Consider the following 19,134-nt stretch of genomic DNA (forward strand, 5'->3'; position numbering starts at 1 on the left):
GAGTGAATGTGCGCATTTGTGTGTTCATGTGTGTGTGTTCATGTATGTGTTTGTATATGATCATTTGTCTGTGTGAGTGTATGACCATGAGTGTGCGAATATAAACGTGTTGTGTATGGGTGTGTATTTGTGTGCAGTTTGTATGGGTGTGTGTATGAGTGTAAAAGTGTGCATGTGTCTATATTGTGTGTGTGAGTTTGGTTGAACGTGTGGATGAGTGTATGATTTGTGTGTGTAAATGTGTGTTTGGGTGAGCGTGTCAGTGTGCATGTGTGTGGTCGCCTACGTGTGTATTTGTAAATGGGTTTGTATTTTTGTGTGTAGGAATGCACGTTGTGGGTGTTACTTGTATATATGTGAGCGCATAATTTTCTGTGTGCTTAAGTATTGCGTTGTGTGTATTTGTGCGAATATATTTGTGTGTTTTGGAGTGTGTGGTGTCTGTGACTGTGTATTTGTGTGTTCCTGTTTGTATGCGTGAGTGTGTAATTGTGCAAACGCAAGCGTTTGTGTTGGGACTGTGCGCACCCTGTGAGTGTGCATTTGCCTGTGTTTGTGAGTCTACATACTTGTGTGTATGTGTGTGTGTGTGCGCGTGCGATCGAGCGCGCGTGTGAGCGGGTGTGTGCGGTCGCCGCACGCCTCCACCTCTGCGCGAACCGCCCCTTCGCGGCCGGAGCAGAGGCAGCGGCCTGGCCGGCGGGCGAGGGAGGGACGCGCGCCGCGGTTAAGCGGGCTGCGCCGCCGTCACCGCCGCCGCGCCGACTTTGCCCTTTAAATCGGTCTCCAAGCCGATTACAGCTGATCTCCCACGTGACGTTTTACCTTCTGTCTCCCGGAGCGAGTTGCCCGAGGACAGTCCTCCACAGGCTGCGGCGCGGCGCGCCGCCCCAGCCCGCCGCGGGGGCTCGGGCTCCCGCAACTTTGGGCAAAGCAACGGCCGGCCGGCCGGCCGCCCTCGCGGGGCCACTCTCCACGCGGGCGTCGGGGGCTCCGGGGGCTTCGCTCGGCCGGGAGGGCGGCGGTGGCGGAAGACAACGTGCCCCGGCCACGGCCCGGCGCCCCTCGGACCCGCGCCGCGCCGCGCCGCGCCGCGCCGCGCCCGGGAGGCCGACGGCGTGCCCTGTGCGCGGCGCCCGGAAAGGGAGAGTCCTCCGCCGTCGGGAGCCGAGCGGGCGCGCCTTCGGACGAGCCGGCGGGAGATGGCCGCGAGGCAGGGGTGAGCCCCCAGCGCCCTCACCATGCAGAAGAGCGTGCGCTACAACGAGGGGCACGCCCTGTACCTGGCCTTCCTAGCCCGCAAAGAGGGCACCAAGCGCGGCTTCCTGAGCAAGAAGGCAACCGAGGCGAGCCGCTGGCACGAAAAGTGGTTCGCCCTCTACCAGAATGTGCTCTTCTACTTTGAGGGCGAGCAGAGCTGCCGCCCGGCGGGCATGTACCTCCTGGAGGGCTGCAGCTGCGAGCGGGCACTCGCGCCGCCCAGGGCCGGGGCCGGGCCGGGCGGCGCCCGGGACGCTCTGGATAAGCAGGTACCACGCGCCATCCCCTCCCCGTCTCCCTGCCTGCGGCCGCGGCAATGCCCACTTTTTCTAAGCCCAGAGGTCGAGGGCCCGATCCGACACTGGGACCACCCTCCGAGATTCGAGATTCCCCTGCGGCGTCTGTGGCAGGACAGCTCCCCTCCTCCGCCTCCCCATCTCCATCCCCGCCCTGTCCTCCATCTCCTTGTGATCCGTTGGAATAGGGGCTCGGCTTTATATTTTCCGAGACCCTGAAAGCTGTCGGGTCGTTGCAGCTTCCTTGCTAACCTTACATTGCTTCTCTACACCTTGTTCGGAAGGACTTAGTGTGGCGACGTGTGTTGACACCTGTTGGATTTAGATTGGCAAGACGGAACTAACTTATTTGGAAAAGTTTGGTTTCTCCGTCACCCGGCTAGTGAGTGTAGGTTTCTTTGCCTGCAGATGTTTGATCAGTGGCTGTGCAGGGAACAAGCGGGGCTCCCAGGACGGACGGGCACTTTCTGTTGGTCACTTTCAATCTGTCTTTGTGGTTTATGGCAGTTTACGTTAACATTTGGCCTGCTGTGTCTAATTATGAAGGTAAATGTGTATCCGTTTCCCTCAGGATTAATATTTGGTAGCCACATTCCTGCTATGTGTAAATATGCGGGCATTTTTAAAGAACGCTTCTGTATACTTTTAAATGAATGCTTCGAAAATGAATGTGACCTTTTTATTCTGGGTCATAATTTTATTAGTTTTGCTATGTTTTGCATTTAGGGAGGAAAAAACCCTCCAGATTTAGTAACTCCCGCCCCCCCGCCTCCCATTCCTGCAAGTGCGAAATTTGTATTTTTTTCAATCACCATTTCTTATTAAAGTTAAAGCAGACTAATTTTATGCTCCCAAATGTTCTCACTTTGCTTCTAGATCTCCACCTTGAAAAAAAGAGGCTGATGGTCTTTGTTGTTGCATAAAAATTTTTAGCAGCTTAATTTTCCATGTAAGTCAGGCCAAACAGCTTCTACTGCAAATCCCCGAGGGCGGCTGTGAGAGGCGCTAGCGATGGAAAGATGAGTAAGATGCCTACATAACCCCTGGGGGCTCATAAAACAATGTGTAAAATTAAGAGGAGCTAAAACTAGATCAACCAGAAGTTTGATTTTTTTCACTTTGGTTTCACTATAAATCATTCAGACTTAACTGATTAAACTTGGTATAACACTTCTACATCTGAAAATTTAAAAATATTCCCTTTGGTTTTTGAGGGCATGTTGAGAGTTCTTTGAAAAACTTATTTCCAATTTTGTAGATATAGATACTGGAAATATAAGTTTAAATTCAAGTCAGGCATTTTAGAAATTAAACTGAGAGCAGGAGGAGGGGTTTTGAGGAAATAGGTAGAGATTTTTTTCAGGATCTTTTTTTTTTTTTCTTTTCCATTGGTGAGTTTTTTTGTTTGTTTGTTTGTTTGTTTTTTTAAGGCATGTGTTCCAAGGCCCATGGGAGCAAAAACCAGGTTTTTAAAGTGTTATTATGTCTGTACTAAAATAGGGTACTTGAAATTATTCTGAAGATACATCATTGACTCAATTACAAATAATATTTTCTCTTTGTGTTTATAATAATATCAGGAGATAGCCACTTTTGTTATGAGCTGGGAGTGGGGAGTTGTTACCTGTTGCACCTTATCATGGTTGTCTGACCTGTTAACACATGAAAACCAAGATTTTTCTACTTGGAGAATATCCAGACTCTAATCTTCAGGACAATTTTCTTTAAACCATACTTTATAAACAAATGTGACCTCCAAATAGTTTGACTCTCCTGCCACTTTCTAATGGAAGTCCTAAAAAGGTCCCCTTATTAAGAATTTTTTTCTCTGTTTATCATCATACAAGTTATATTTCTCAATCATTTATACATCTCTTCGAGGTTAGAAATTAGAACCTTTGGTGTTTGTAGTAAAACTGAGATGTAGAGAAGCAAGCACTCCAGAATGGATTAGGAGTTGGATTGGGAAATCTGTCAGTTTGTCTTGTGTTGGACATGCTTCTGTGGGTGCTTCTGTGGGTTGGCTTAGCAGACTGATATTTTTTGTGTAACACTGTCTGTCTGGGTGTGTTTGAAGAACGAAGAAGAAACTGCAAAGATAAGAAACAAAAAAAAAGTTTACCTTAAATCTACAGTTTATGCAGTTGGTTCTCTTTCAGTTAATTTGTATTGCTAACGTGCTCACTTCATCTCAGGCACCTAGACATGGTGGACCTGTGAAACTGGCGAGGTAGAGGGTGGATGTGAGGCACTGAGCAGGGATCCTGTCAAGGTCTGCTTCTCCAAGTATGCTTCTGGAACTTTCCACATATATGTCTCCATCAACCCCATAAACATACTTGAAGGTTAGGGCTTGAAACGGGACTTAGGGAGGCAGAATGGGCTTCCTCCACCATTTCTGTGTGACTTCTTAAAGGCAAATCTCTTAACATTTCCTCTGTTTTTTCTATTAATGAAATTTGTTTTCAGATGTGTTAATAAAAATTAAGCGTTTGGCTAGGATGATTTCTGAGTTATCTTCCAATAATGACATCTCCTATTTCTAAGATTATAACAGAGAGTGTGAGCTTTTTGCTGTGCACAGGATGTGAAAGACAATTTCACAAGATTTAAAGATTATCAGTCTCGGTAATAAACACTGCATCTGAGTAGTTAAGGCCAAGCAGGTGATTGAAGTGGATGTTCTGATAAATCCAGTCAGCAGATGTGCAAAACTATAGAAACATGACTGCTTGAGACAAAGACGTTCTTATCATTCTCATTGGAGGGCGACACATTGTAATGACAGTGACAGTTGATGTAATTCTTGCTATAAAATGCCTCTAATCATTGTTGCCAGTTTAAATTCTACTTCTCCTTCAAATAATTTAAAAATTCTAATTAACTGTGATAAGTTATAAGAAGAAAACATTCATTGGTTTGCTTCTTCTAAATAATAATTCAAAGTAAGTTGGTTGACAAAAGAAAATTAAGGTTTTTTCCTTTTTTTCTTCTTTCCTTCCATCTTTCCTCCCTCCCTCCCTCTCCTCCTTCCCTGCCTCCCTCCCTCCTTCCTTCCTTCCTTTCTTTCACCATTTTATCTTAAACTGTTTCCAGTTAAGAAGAAAAAAGAAAGGTATTTTTCACTTTCCAAATGTGCATAGGTTGAAGGAATATTTGCATTGCTCCATTTTCTCAATAGTGTCCCAAGATTTCACTTTGGTAGGTCCTTGGGAGATTGCAAGGCTCACTTGTCAACCTGCTATAGCAGCTATTTCTTAGGGATAGTTATGGTGATATAATCAAAATGTGTTCAGTTATGGAAAATTTTAAGTGATGTTCATTTTCTAGAAAATGTGTGTTGGTAGTACTTCTTTCTAAAAGAGCTCCATTTATGGAAAATGAAAAACTTACCTTTTGTTCCAGGTGAAGGTGTTTAAGGAGGAAGGGAATTTGCATGTAGTAAGTACCTTCTATGTGCCAAGCTCAGTGTTATCTTCCATTATTAAATCTAACTTGAACCTCACTTCAGCTCTTGGAGACTGGTAATGTTCTTTCATTTTTACCTATGATAAGACTGAGGCTTCAAGAGTTTTAGGAGATGACCAAAGTCCAGCTCTAGGTATGAAGATTGAATAATCTTGAAGAGTGCCTTACTAAGGAGACTATTTAAATCCACTGAGCTTCAAGAAATTTCAAATTTGGATGGAATAGGGGCTGGGGTTGTAGTATGTGAATCACTGTTTTGTTTATTCTTATTTCCCCTTAAAAACCATTTACAGGACAGGTTCGATTCTTGAGAAATATAATTGCAGACCATTACATTTTCAAGGAAAAATGAGATTTATGTTTAAACAGTTTTACATGGCATTCGTTTACTTCAGTAAGGAATCTTTAAAAATATTTGCTCTGAGGGTGAAAATACACATCCCAATTAGCCTGATCTGTTTAAGTGGTTGTATCTGTCTTGCCTGCTAGCAGGAGAGACATAGGAACAAAGCCATCTTTACTCTTATTTTCCTGGGAATGTTAAGTGGTCTATTCAGCCTGATTTCAGTTGTTTCGGTGGGGGGGCGGGGAGGGGGCGTGGTGAGGGTGGAATATCTCCTTAGTTCTGGAGGTTTAAATAGTAGATACTTGTCATATTAGTGCTGAATTAAACATGTTGATTTAATTTTAAAGGGATTAAGGGTTATGTGATTTCCCCTGTCACCTCATTTCTACCCAGTCATTTTAGCCTTCCAAACTTGTCCACAAGCAGAAGATTTTAATCATTTTATCAAATTAGGCAGAGCGGCATGCAAACCCTGAAATATTTGTAGAGGGTGGGGAGCGTGGATGATGGGTTTTTGTTCCAGTTCATGTGGTTTAATTGAAGTATAATAATAACAAACTCAGCGTTTCCTTTTCAGTGTTTGCTTATTGAACACAAATAAAGGGCAAATGGAATAAAAGTAGTTGTTAAACCTTGTAAAACGTTTTAAAATGTAATTTAGGAAAGAAATGATTTATCACTTGAATTTTGTAATCATTCTTCCAATTTAGATTTAAATGAAGAAACATAATCTATGGATTAGAAAAATATAGTTCTTTTAATTTTGACTACACTAAACCTTACTATTTATATTATTGTACTTATCGTTAAGAATTCTACATAGAAAAATCTATCTTTGATGTGACAGATGTACATAAAAATGAATTTTTATTGTGACAAGTATTTTTCTGTGGGTTTTAATAAGTGAGCGCTAAATGCACTACTAAATGGTGGAAAATATTTGTAGTGTGGTAACAAATTTTTTACTTTCTTTCAGGAATTAAAAAATAGAGATGTTTTTCTTTCATTGGATGATAAGTCCTAAAGCATGTATGATAACCAAATGTTTCTGGTTTTAGCAAGCAAATAGTAGTAGTTTGTTAAAGCAGTTGTTGGTATTGCTGTTTGTTTAATGCAGATTATACTTTTTAGTTGACCTTGTCCATATTTTTCAATAAATATGCATGCTACGTCAGTACAATTTTGATTTTGTAGAATAGAAAAAGCTAGTATTTAAGATTATTTTGTAATGAAATAAGCCATATTGACAAATAATATGGATTCACTCAGGTCTGAAATCCTAATTTTCACAATTTTAAAGTAGCTTTATGTTTTTATGCCTGTTTATTTGTGCTATAAGAAAGGGATATGTGTGTATATCTGTGTGTGTATGTTGTGTGTATGTTTATTGAGTTTATCTTCCATCATTAAATATTAAACATTTGTTATACAGTTATATATATTGGAGTTTATAGGTTTTTATTTGTATCATTAAGACATGTATTTCAAGACATGAGTTGTAAATCCAATCGGTATACATTTTGGGGTGCTTTATTTTACAGGACTAATGATTTTAAGTTAATCACGGTATAAATTCCTCTCTGAAATTAGTTTATCTTAATTCAAGACCATGTATAGTAAAATCTTAGTTAATATTGAAACAAAACTAGAAATGATATTTGTTAGGTATCAATATAGCACTATGGTAAATGTTTGGTTACTGTATAATATTTGGCCATTATTCTAAAAATTAACCATTATTCCAAAATTATTCATTACATTTCAGTTGGTGTAATTTTCAAATATTAGCTGATTGTGAAGTTAGAAATACATTATTTTGGCTCCACCAAAGGGTATATTTTACCATTTTTGCCCAAGGAATTCAAATATGATTGTATGTATATTTGGGGGGAAAAAAACCAAACAGCAGCAAGTTTTCCTTTTTCTTTTACTTGAGAAAACATTGGTATCATAAAGTGGAACAAGGATGCAGAAAGCACATGTTCTCACACTTTTCCTTTTTACTAGCACTGGAAAAACTTATGATTCACGAAAAATGGAGATTCAAATCATTTTTCTTAGAACTCCTCATAGTGAATACAAAATGCTTCAAATATACTTTTAGGGAGAGGGCAGAAAAAAAAAACCAAGTTTGAGTTGATCTGTGTTTATTTAAATAATATTTCTTTTCTTTTTGAACTGTAAAGGAAGAAATGAGAAAGTTGGGGAGGGGTGTATAAGTTACAGCATCAGAGTACAGTAAGTTAATGAAAAATAGAATTCTCATAAGATCTGAGAAGATACAAATAAAACAACCTTAAGAAAAGCTATGCTTAAAAATAAAATTTATTGACCCTTTAGTGCTTCATTTTTTTAAATGTAGGCCATAATTTCTTTTATTAGCTCTTCCCATACTTACCATTGTGACATTGCTGAGACCGATGATGGTGGAAACAGCAGGGATCTGAGGGACCCTGGTTACTGGCATTTGCATTCTTCTCAGGTTCCTAAAATGTTTTGTTTTGTCATTTTCTGATTTAATGTAGACAATGCCTGATTCATTTCCCGAACTGTATTTATGAACTCATGCCATTTGTGTGACTAATGTAAACAGGAGGGTTAGTGCTGTCAAATAGAGGGACGACTGGAAAGCTAGGAGGTTTCCTGGGTTAGAAATGTGGGAATGGGGAGGTAGTACCCTGGCCTAAGGCTCACTGTGGAGCGTCATAACTCTTTACAGAAGGAGTCATAACGAGATAATGTCAGTGATGCATAGGAATAGGAGGCCACTCATATCCAGCATGAATTTGCTTTCTTTTAACGTTAAAAATATCACTTTGCAGGTCAGATGGTAGTATTGTGTATGGTTCCATTCAGGAGTTAAACCGCGGAGGTTTCAGTCTCCACTCAGCTGCTTACCAGATACATGATGAGCAATTTCTCTTTCTAAGCCTGGACCCCTGCCTGTGATGGGGATCACGATAGTACCTACATCATCCAGTTGTTGGGAGACTCATAGGCAACAGTCCATGCCAAGCTCTCAACACAGGGCCCAGCACATACATAGCACATTTGTCAGCTGGTGTTTTTATTACTCCCTTTCTAATATAATTCTTTTTTGATTTTCTTCTTGTTGCTTTCATTACTAGGGTCACTTAGGTGTTTTTTTCCTTCCTTCCTCTTTAAAAAATACTTTTAATTTAACACAGACAAAATAGAACAGTTTAGGGAACACCAATATACTCATCGTCCAGCTTCAACAATCTTCAGCTTTCTGCTTTCTTGTTATCTCTGTTTTTCTCCACACGTGCCTTTTTTGTTGTTGTTGTTCGACTGTTTTAAAGCAAATCCCAGACATCATTATTTCGCTTGTAAATAAGGAAGTTTTTGGTTTTTGGCATAGCTCTTGTTTGGCGCTGAAGATTGTACTAGGTGTAGCTCTGAAAAGAACGATCCGGGAAATAGTTTGTAATGTGTTTCTCTTTTAATGTGTGTTACTGTAATTGTCATCATCTTTTTGTTTCTTTGATATCATTTTAAAGGAGAAAGCTTGAGACAGTAGTTGTGAAGACCTAAAGGTAGTAGAATTAGCTTTTAAATAAGTTCCGGCATGTTAAATCTTAAAGAAAAATTTGAAATCAGTTTTTAACCATGATCGTGGTGTAAAGGTATTTTCATGATTTGACCACACTCTAGAAGAAATTAAATTATTGGTGGCTCTGTTACTGAGGGATCTTCTTTTCTTTACTGAAGTCCATTTACCAAACTCTTCCAGCAGCTGGAAGAGTCTTGTTTAGAGTTGAGTGAGTGCTTTCTCCTCTGATGCCATTAATGCTTCTCATCACTCAGTATTTTGCATAGTTTTGCAACAATCAGGATGTCATCCGTAAATCAGTGTTTCATCCATCTTTCAGAATCAGTTCTGAGACCCAACAGTAGGCAATGCTATTTTAAGGCAATTACTAAGGTTTCATTAATCAAGTGTGCAGTTTGCTTTCTCTAGTGTTGCTAAGCTTTTCTAGGGTGAGTTGGTCTCTGTCACATGATTATTTGCCTTAGGCTCTTTTGATTGCAAGGGAGAGATATGAACTCAAGTTGTCTTGAATAATGGGCACCTCTGTGTGTGGTGGGGGACAGTGGGAATATTGTAGGGCAGTATAAGGGCGAGTACCGCTCCACCTTTATTGTGACCTAGCTGTGCTTTGGACATTGGTACTGGCTGACATGTTTTTCAGTGTGTTTATGCCTCTTTGGTTCCTTACTGCTTCTGTTTTCTCATAATTTCTGCTTCCCCTCCTTCAGGCTGCTGTGCCCCTCGTGATACTGACTCAACATATTGTGGCCCCTTTCTCTCTGCTTTTACTGCTTCAGTTCTCACTGCAGCACCTCTTGTTCACTCAGTATATTCAAGCTCGTCTTTTCGTGAGAGAGAATCTGATTGACTCAGTTCACATTTTGGGGGCTAGACAAGACCATTGGTCTCTGACCGGTCCATAAATTGGCTGTCAAACAGCAGGGACTGTGGGTGAGGGATTTTCATGGAAAGTTTGGTGGGTGTGAGAGACATTATTATTGACATGTCCAGTGTATTCATCAAGCTAGTAAATATTATTTTCACCAACTAATATTTATGCATTTAAGCCACCTTCTTTTCCTTCAGTAGTAGCTGTACATCCTTACCTTATCAATAAGATCTTTCCAGTAAGACAGTTTCTGTCCTCTGGTCCTGATAGGCCTCCTGTGTTGCTAAGGGTTCATGTTCATAATTTCTCTTTACTTTCTTAATACTTGAATATTAAAAATTATTTGAATGTTGTTCTTTTAACAATAACTTAAGCATATTTTTCAAAGTATAGCATACATATAGAAAAGTGCACAAATCATAAGTGTGCTGCTTCCTGTATTTTCACAAAGTGAATATATTTTTGTAAGCAGCATCCAGATCAAGCCATTGACATGATCAGCCCTCCAGAAACTAACCTCACGTCTATTCCTCTTCAATGCTCCTACCCATGGGTAGCCGCCATCCTTACTTCTAACATCATGGATTGCTTTTGCCTGTTTTTGAACTTTGTCATTGACTCATGCAATAAGTACTCTTCTGTGTCAGACTTCTTTCCCTCAACATCGTATCTGTGAGATTCATCGATGTCTTTGGGTGTTGTGATTCATTCCTTTTCAGTTTCTTTGTAGTATTCCACTGGATGAGTATACAACAGTTTCTTTATCCATTCTTTATCTACTGTTGATGGAACACTTGGATTGTTTCCAGATTGAAGCTATTACAGATAATATGGCTATGGAAATTCTTGTACAGATATTTTGTGCACATACATGTATACATTTCTGTTCAGTATATACCCAGGAATGAACTTGTTGGTTCATAAGACTTACTTGTATTCAACTTCAGTAATTACTGCTAAACAGTTTTCCGAAATAGGTATATCAATTTATGTTCCCGCTAGCAGTGTATAAGAATTCCAATTGCTCTACATTCTTGCTAATACTTGGTATTATCAGTCTTTTTAGTTTTAAGCATTCTTGTGGGTGTGTAGCAGTATCTCATTTTGGTTTTCATTTTCATTTCTCTGATAATTAGGTTGAATACTTTTTCAGGTTTTTTTTTTTTTTAATTTATTTTTGGCTGTGTTGGGTCTTCATTGCTGCATGTGGGCTTTCTCCAGTTGCTGCGAGCCGGGGCTACTCTTCGTGGTGGTGTGTGGGCTTCTCATTGCGATGGCTTCTCTTGTTGCGGAGCACAGGCTCTAGGTGCGCGGGCTTCAGTAGTTGTGGCACGCGGGCTCAGTATTTGTGGCTCGTGGGCTCTAGAGCGCAAGCTCAGTAGTGGCGCACGGGCTTAGTTGCTCCGTGGCATGTGGGATCTTCCCGGACCAGGGCTCGAACCCATGTCCCCTGCATTGGAAGGCGGACTCTTAACCACTGTGCCACCAGGGAAGTCCCTCAGGTATTTCTTGACTGTTTGATTGTTCTGTTTTGAAGTGCTTGTTCAACCTTTTGCCCATTTTTTAAAAAATTGAGTTGTGTTATTGATCTGTAGTTTTAAAATATTAAGTTAAACTCTATGAATTGCCATTTTTGAATGTCAAAAATAATTGAACATCATCTTGTTCATCCTAGTATCTATGAAGACATGAGTCCTTTGTCAGTTATATGTATTGGAAATATTTTCTCCTACTCTGGTTTGCCTTTCTACTTTCTTACAGGTGTCATTTGATGAAGAGAAGTTTAAAACTTTAGCGTCGTATAAACTATCTGTCTTTTTCTTTGTGGCATTTTTCTGCCCATGAAATGAATGGGGATGGGGACAGCTCCGGAGGTGCTTTGTGTAGAAGGTGCAGGAGCCGGGGCCTTCCCTTGCTGCTCTGTGGTCAAAGCAATCAGGTGCACCACAAAAGATGCAGCAGTAAGTAAAACAGAATGCACTTGCAGCAGCTTTGGACTGCCACACCAGGATGTTTTCCCTTTGCAGGAAGGCTCCAGGGGCAATTTTTGAATTGACAAAAAATCATAATGTTCTTTTCTCCTTCATACCTTCTAGGGTCTGAGGTGTTCCCACCCCAGGTGTTGGGTTGTTGCTCTTCCTCTAGAGATGCATAGATGTATATGCACCAAAGACTTGTACAAGAATTTTCATAGCAGTGTTATTCACAAAACTGGGTGTCCCGTTTCAGAAGCTCTAACTTCACTTTGTTTCCTGTCATCCCCAACTCGCACCTACACCTTTCATCTGGAAGGGTCAGGTGCAAGAGGGACAAGGTACTTTTATAAAACTTAACCAGAGTTAAGCTTGAATCCCTGACACCCCCTTTCAGCTCTGCTGCCACCTGTAGGTTGTGTCATCTAGGCTGGCCTGGGGGTGCTGTTAGGGAAAGAAAAATGCATCATGCCCAGCGCTGGTCAAGACAGAATCCTCAGTTTTCAAAATATATCTGTATAATGCCCTATAATTCTTCCCCTTTTGTCCTGATCATTACCCAGGAAGTGGCCAAGAAGTGGCAAATACTGACCCCTTTCCTGGAATACCTGCACTCACTGATCAAACTGCCTTACTAAAGTATATGGGCCAGGAGGGGATGAGGGAGAAAGGGTTGGACAGTCAGTCCATTGTTGAGTATACAGATTAGTTTCAAGGGCCGCAATGGTGTGACTAGAAACAGCTAACCAGTAACCTAAAAAAGTATCAACAGTGGTGAGGTAGCATTGCTAGTCCTGAGAGGGCTTTGAATGTCTGGTGTAGCCAATCTACCAGGAGTGGGAAGGGGTTGCACCCCTTGTGACGTGGCCTCTCCCATTGTGAGACAAATGGGTCAACTTTTGGCAGGCGTCACAAGTCTGCCCTGCAGTGGTAGCCTTCTCCAGAGCCTGTGCTCTGGAGCCCCCGAGCCACAACTGCTGAAGCCCGCGTGCCTAGAGCCCCTGCTCGGCAACAAGATAAGCCACCGCAATGAGAAGCCCACGCACTGCAATGAGGAGTGGCCCCAGCTCTCTGCAACTAGAGAAAGCCCGCGCACAGCAAGGAAGACCCAACACAGCCAAAAATAAATAAATAAATAAAAACATTAGAAACAGAGTCAGGCTCCAGCGCAGCTTGATTCCAGTTGATTCCACAGCCCTTGATTCCACAGGCCTTCCTGTGGACATCTACGTGACTGATCCGTACAGCTCAGTCAGCAGACATGGCTCGTTCCCAGGTTCGTGTTTCCAAAGAAGAGTCTCTTTAATCTTACAGTCTAGAGTTTTCCAAGTGGCAGACCAAACAGCTCTGCCACTGGCACCAGCTCAAAAGCCTGAGCCCTACCCTCTGACTGGAGCAACTACGTCTGCTTTTTCTTCTGCATAGCTGACGCTGAGGCTGACTTGCCACAGCACCCCAATGGATACCATTGGGTTTCAGCTTAGCCAAACCATCAGTGAACCGGGCCCAGATATTTAGGGAATTTCTGTGAATCAAGGACCCTACTGAGTCAGTGGCTTTGCCTCAGGTAGCAGAGCAGATAAAGTTCCCCACAGAGAGATACTTGCTACTTTTTAAAATTTAAAGCTGAGGTGCTTCTGGGGCCAGACCAGCTACATTCTTGAATATACCTTTTCCATTGAACCAACAAGGTTTTAGCTGTTCCCACCTTGTTAGATCTTGAGTCTGAGCTGATTCATCCAAAAATGGGAATTTCAGGCTGGAGAGTTACAAGACCTCTATGGGTCAGTTTTGACAAGGACTCAGCTGTAAGCTAATGGTCACCTGCATGCCTTGTAATTTTGTTTGGATGGTGGACATTGTGTGTGAAAAATCAAAGAGGTAATTTGAGGCTTTGCCTGATGTGTTTTCCTTCAGAGAGGATTTACTTTTGCTTTCTTGCAGGCATTAATGTGGCGTAATTTACACTAATCCATTCTGAGAATGAGCTGATGAAAGTTAGGTTTCAGGTTTGTGAGAACACTATTCCAGTTTGTCCTAATTTCTGAAGTATAGCCTTTCCAAGGTCGTACCAGGAATTCTGGGTGTTTACATAAACCCTTCCTCCTTGGTCTCTTCCAAGCCCCATGGGACTGCCAAAAACTCAGTGCTGATTTCCAGCCTCTTAATTGCAGCTTTCTGCCTGGTCTCTTAGCCTCTTGGCTCTGTACTACTTAGAAATTGGCAAATTCCTTGAGTGGAACAACTTTAAAGACTGTCAGACCCACTAGTTGACTTCCCTTCTCTAAGGTGTCTTTACTCCTTAGACACCTTAGACCTTAACAAGGTCCTGGCTGCTGTGTTAGCTCACTGATGCTTTCAAATGGATTATTTTGTGTGTGTATGTGTGTGTGTTTGTGTGTGTGTGTGTGTGTGTGTTGTGTGCAGCTTTTCTAATTGTTCTTAGTGTGTGCGTGTTGGAGTGGTAGGTGAGGGTCTGTAACAAGCTACCTGGTCATTACCACTTAGAAATGAGTTTTAATAGTGAGTCTAAAAATGAGTGAAACTCCTCTCAAAGCAGTGGAAAAGTTATCTTGTTTCTTTTTTCTGGAAATTTATCTGTTAATTACTTCTAATTCAGTAATGATAAAATACTAAGAAGTCAAATCACAACTAACCCTTATTTTATCAATTTAATTCAGAACATCTTTGAATATCGTGTTTTTGAAGAAAAGGAAGCAAAAAATTCATTTTGTAGTCATAAGATTTTTTTACAGAGATAAAAAAAGTGGGATAAAGTGGGATAAAAATATTTTTATCTTTATCCCACTACGGAGTGGTGAGGTGTATATTTTGAGGGTACCGCGGTGTGTCCCATTTTATTCCTAACATAGTAGATTTAGTTTAAACTTTTAGATTGTCTTCTCATATCTGATGTCTGTCTACCATCTATCTAACTGTATGTGTATGTATACTTGTCTATCTATCTATATCTATCTATCTATCTATCTATCTATCTATCTATCTATCTATCTTAGTTGATGAGTGTTTAATTTAAAGCAGTCATCTTTCTCCAGGCATAAGTTAGCCCTTTTTTCTTGGAAAGTAAAACAAAGTAAAATTAGACTATTTCATTTAAGATACTAATTTGTTAGTATTTTATGAATATTGTTTTGTATTATACAATTGTAAGAGTTACCATTAAATGCTGATTTGGGGTTAAAGAGCCAAGCACTTTACATATATTATCTCATTTAATCTTCACAACCATCCCAAGATAACGATATCCTCTTTATTTTACAGATAAGAATACTGAGGCTTTAGTGGTTTAGTAATTCTCCCAGGGAAAAATTTAACTAAGTGGCAAACTTGGTTAATAGAGCCTAGTTTAGTGACTTAGCATTTGTTGATCTTGGTCCTCAATGAGGAGCTAGGAATATATAACCAGGAGGGAAAAGTTTTTGTCTTCAGTCTCATTCTTCTCTGCCTTGGTACATTTGCAGTTTAGGTGGAAAACTTCTAAGTCTGACCTGGCCACGTTCATAAAGCCCATAAAGTAAGTTATAGTTTCCACCCAAGGAAACTATATGTTATATATGTTATATGTCAACAAGCAAAGCTATGGGCCCATATTTATCCAAGGGAAGCATTTGAACCAGTTTATGTAGCCTCTGTAATCTCTATATGCTTGGCCCTGTGCTGATGTGGTGGAGAGTGGGGTGTTGGGGAGCAGGTCAGTCTGTTTCCAAAGCATCCCTGTCTTTCTCCCTTGCTGCTGATTTCTAGCACAGGCTTCCTTCTTGGTGTCTGCTTAGCACCTTGAGGGGCCCAGTGTTGAAGATGTAGAAGACATAGCGCTCCCTGCCATTTCTAACCTTGCCTATGCTGTGTCTCTTGACTATGATAAGATCGCTTATGTTTTGAAGTGAGTCCACATCCTCAGTGCTTTGATTTATGCTACTGCTTTTTGGCCACTAGGTCTAACTGGATTGTAGTCTCTCCTGACCCAGAGCAGGAAATACTGTTGTCTGAAACATTAGGCAACTGAGAATGGTACTTGCAACTTGTGCCATCAATGTCAATGTGAGCGAAGGAGAAGGCATTTATATGTACTCAGCCTTTGTGTTCCAGGCCAGAGTATCTTCTTGTATTTGTTTTGCTGGCAAGTTTCACCTGTTGTCTCTGGAATTGTGCAGTCAAATGGTTGAACCATAGCATCTTGTGATTCTAGTGCCTTAGCTGTAATTTCCTCTGTGAATGTTATTATCCAAGTTCATTTTCCGCATGCCAGTTTGAGCTGAGACCATCCTTCTTCCTGTTCTCCTGCCATGTCCTTGTCTTACAGCGCTGAAGATGCAATGGCATGCCATCTGGTTAAACGGTACAGAATGCCCAGTACATTGAGGTGAAGTTCCCGAGTTCAAGTTCTAGATTCACCTTTAACAATGTATGGATTCTGAGGCTTAACCGTTTCCTCATCTGGAAAATGGGCATGATAATTCCTACCTTGTAAAGAAAGTGGGAATATTAAATTAATTGAGGTAATCTATATGAAAAGTGTTTTGTAAACTAAAATGCTACAAGAATATTACTTATAAATTCTTTACAGTTATATTTTTTCATTTAAGTGAGGGCTGTTTAAACAGCAAATTAATTGAAAGTTTGCTTACTGCAGGTGTGTGTTCTGTTCATTTTATCCATTTTGAGAGCCAGATGGCTTCTCTGCCTAGTTTGTTGGCATCTTTGTGAGCCCAAGGTTCTTAAGTTCTATGGAGAATATTTAGTGGATGACAAATACCTCAAGAAATAGTTGGAAGATTACTTTTACTAAGTGCAGGAGAATATTACCTAAATAAATCAGTGAAGAAAATTTTCTTTGTCATTTAGATACTTTCTGTTGTATAGATCCCTCTGACTGTAATACATATTAAATATAGTAAAGTGAGATTAATAGGTAATTTTTTCTGAAGAAAAATGTAGCTAAATTGGTATTTGTGCTTTAAAAGTTCAAGTTTTTACAGAGAGTGTTTAAAATGTATACTGAAAGATAAATAAATCCACAGCTTACGTATTTTTCTCCCTTTTGGCATAAATTGCCATGTAAACAGAACATTTTTATTTTTATTATTATTATTTTTTGTTGATTGTCCTCCTAACTTTTGAAAAAAAATTTTATTGGTGTATAGTTGATTTACAATGTTGTGTTAATTTTAGGTGTACAGCAAAGTGAATCATATATATATATATATATATATATATATATATAAAACTGAATATATATATATTCTTTTCAGATTCTTTTTCCATATATGTTATTACAGAATATTGAGTAGAGTTCCCTGTCCTATGCAGTAGGTCCTTGTTAGTTATCTGTTTTATATATAGTAGCGTGTATATGTTAATCCCAACCTCCTAATTTAACAGAACATTTTTAAAGCAATTTTTAATTCATAAAAGTAATGTTTCTGGGGATCTAAGGTACACCATGGGGACTTCCCTGGTGCTGCAGTGGTTAAGAATCCGTCTGCCACTGCAGGGGACACGGGTTCGAGCCCTGGTCCAGGAAGATCCCACAGGCTGTGGAGCAACTAAGCCCATGTGCCACAACTACTGAGCCTGTGCTCTAGAGCCCGTGAGCCACAACTACTGAGCCCGTGCACCTAGAGCCTGTGCTCCGCAGCAAGAGAAGCCACGGCAACGAAGAGTAGCCCCAGCTCGCGGCAACTAGAGAAAGCCTGCCGGCAGCAACGAAGACCCAACACAGCCAAAAATAAATAAATAAATAAATTAATTAATTAAAAATAATAAAGTACACCATGGTGACTATACGATACAGTATTGTATACTTGAAATTAACTATGAGAGCAGATCTGAAATGTTCTCACCATGTGCATGTGCACACACACACCGCACATACACAGTGGTTACTATGTGAAGTGATGGATTTGTTAGCTAACCTTATCATGGTAATCATTTCACAACATATAATATATCAAATCATCACGTACACTTTAAACTTACACAATGTTATTTGTCAGTTATATCTCAATAAAGCTGGGGAAAGAAAAGAAATCAGTGAATGGATATAGATAGTATATATTTTCTGATTTCACGAATTATATATAGAAGTTATTGGTTATTCTTGCAACATTGTAGCCTAAGTGGATACCAGTCAAAATACCTGCATTCTTATTCCAGTTCTTTGAGAGAATAATTAAGGCACTATATAATTTCTTGAACATTTGGTCAGGGATAAAAAACAGAGCTTGTTTGTTTGTAAATAATTGAGTGTAAAGGTCTGAGGTTTATGATCTTGAAACTGTCTTGCTAGTGTCTCAGACACTAGCTCATGAACCCAGATAGACCTCTACATTAACTAATATCTAGTCTTCTATTTTTATGCAGTTGCAATAGAAATTTAAATTATTATTATTAATTAAAAATTAAATAATGATACAGGTGTGTAACTAGCTTTCAAAATACATTTACATATTTTATCCATTTGGTTTCTTAATAGCTCTATATTACTTGTGTTTCCTTTACAATTTCTAACTTTTTAGGCACGTTATTAAACTTATTAATGAATTATAAAATTCTTTCGCTCAAAAAAGGAGTAATGTTTTTGTGTAAAATTTGAAACTCAGAGAACTAAAAAATAAGAAAATTAAAATTTCCTGAAATCCCATTCCTCAGAAAAAATTATGTATTGAATTGTTGGAGGATTTCCTTGAAGAGTTTTTTTTCAGTGTATGAATATAATAAATAGACATTTTTAAAGTGGAGCATAATCAAGATCATATTTTATGTATGTAGAGTTTTGGATCTTGATATTTTTTTAATTGAACATTTTGTTTGCCAGTAAATATCTTTGAAAACATTATTTTAAATTACTGTGCAGCATTCTTTGTCATACAGATGTAAACATTCTCCTGCTATTGGATCTTTAGGTTGTTTTAATATTATAAAGCTTTGCTTTGGTATAGTAATTAATGCTGCAGTGAACATCAGGATAACATGTGTGAAAAAATTGTCAGGGCAGGTGGAGGCATATGCAAACAAATTAACAAACAAAAAAGCAGAAAGTGATAGGCAGCCTTTTAACGCTGACCATAAGGGTATTTTCCCCAACTTCTCCACCTTAATTAAAAGCTGTTTTCTCTAATAAATGCCCCACTTGCATTTCAAGGTAGTTTTTTTTTTTTTTTTTTTTAATTTTATTTATTTATTTATTTATGGCTGTGTTGGGTCTTCGTTTCCGTGCGAGGGCTTTCTCCAGTTGCGGCAAGTGGGGGCCACTCTTCATCGCGGTGCGCGGGCCTCTCACTATCGCGGCCTCTCTTGTTGCGGAGCACAGGCTCCAGACGCGCAGG

General features: G+C 39.9%; 1 protein-coding gene across 1 annotated transcript in view; it reads left to right on the forward strand.

Moving 5' to 3' along the window:
* Positions 1–718: 718 nt before the first annotated feature.
* RASGRF2 (Ras protein specific guanine nucleotide releasing factor 2) overlaps positions 719–19,134 on the forward strand; it is a 241,503-nt gene continuing 223,087 nt past the window's right edge. The window contains exon 1 of the mRNA XM_007179765.2: positions 719–1,529. Within this exon, the coding sequence (XP_007179827.2) occupies positions 1,242–1,529 (288 nt within the window). The 5' untranslated portion in view covers positions 719–1,241. The remainder of the gene's footprint in view (positions 1,530–19,134) is intronic.

This window comes from Balaenoptera acutorostrata, chromosome 2, assembly GCF_949987535.1.
Source record: "Balaenoptera acutorostrata chromosome 2, mBalAcu1.1, whole genome shotgun sequence".
Taxonomy (NCBI): Eukaryota; Metazoa; Chordata; class Mammalia; order Artiodactyla; family Balaenopteridae; genus Balaenoptera; species Balaenoptera acutorostrata.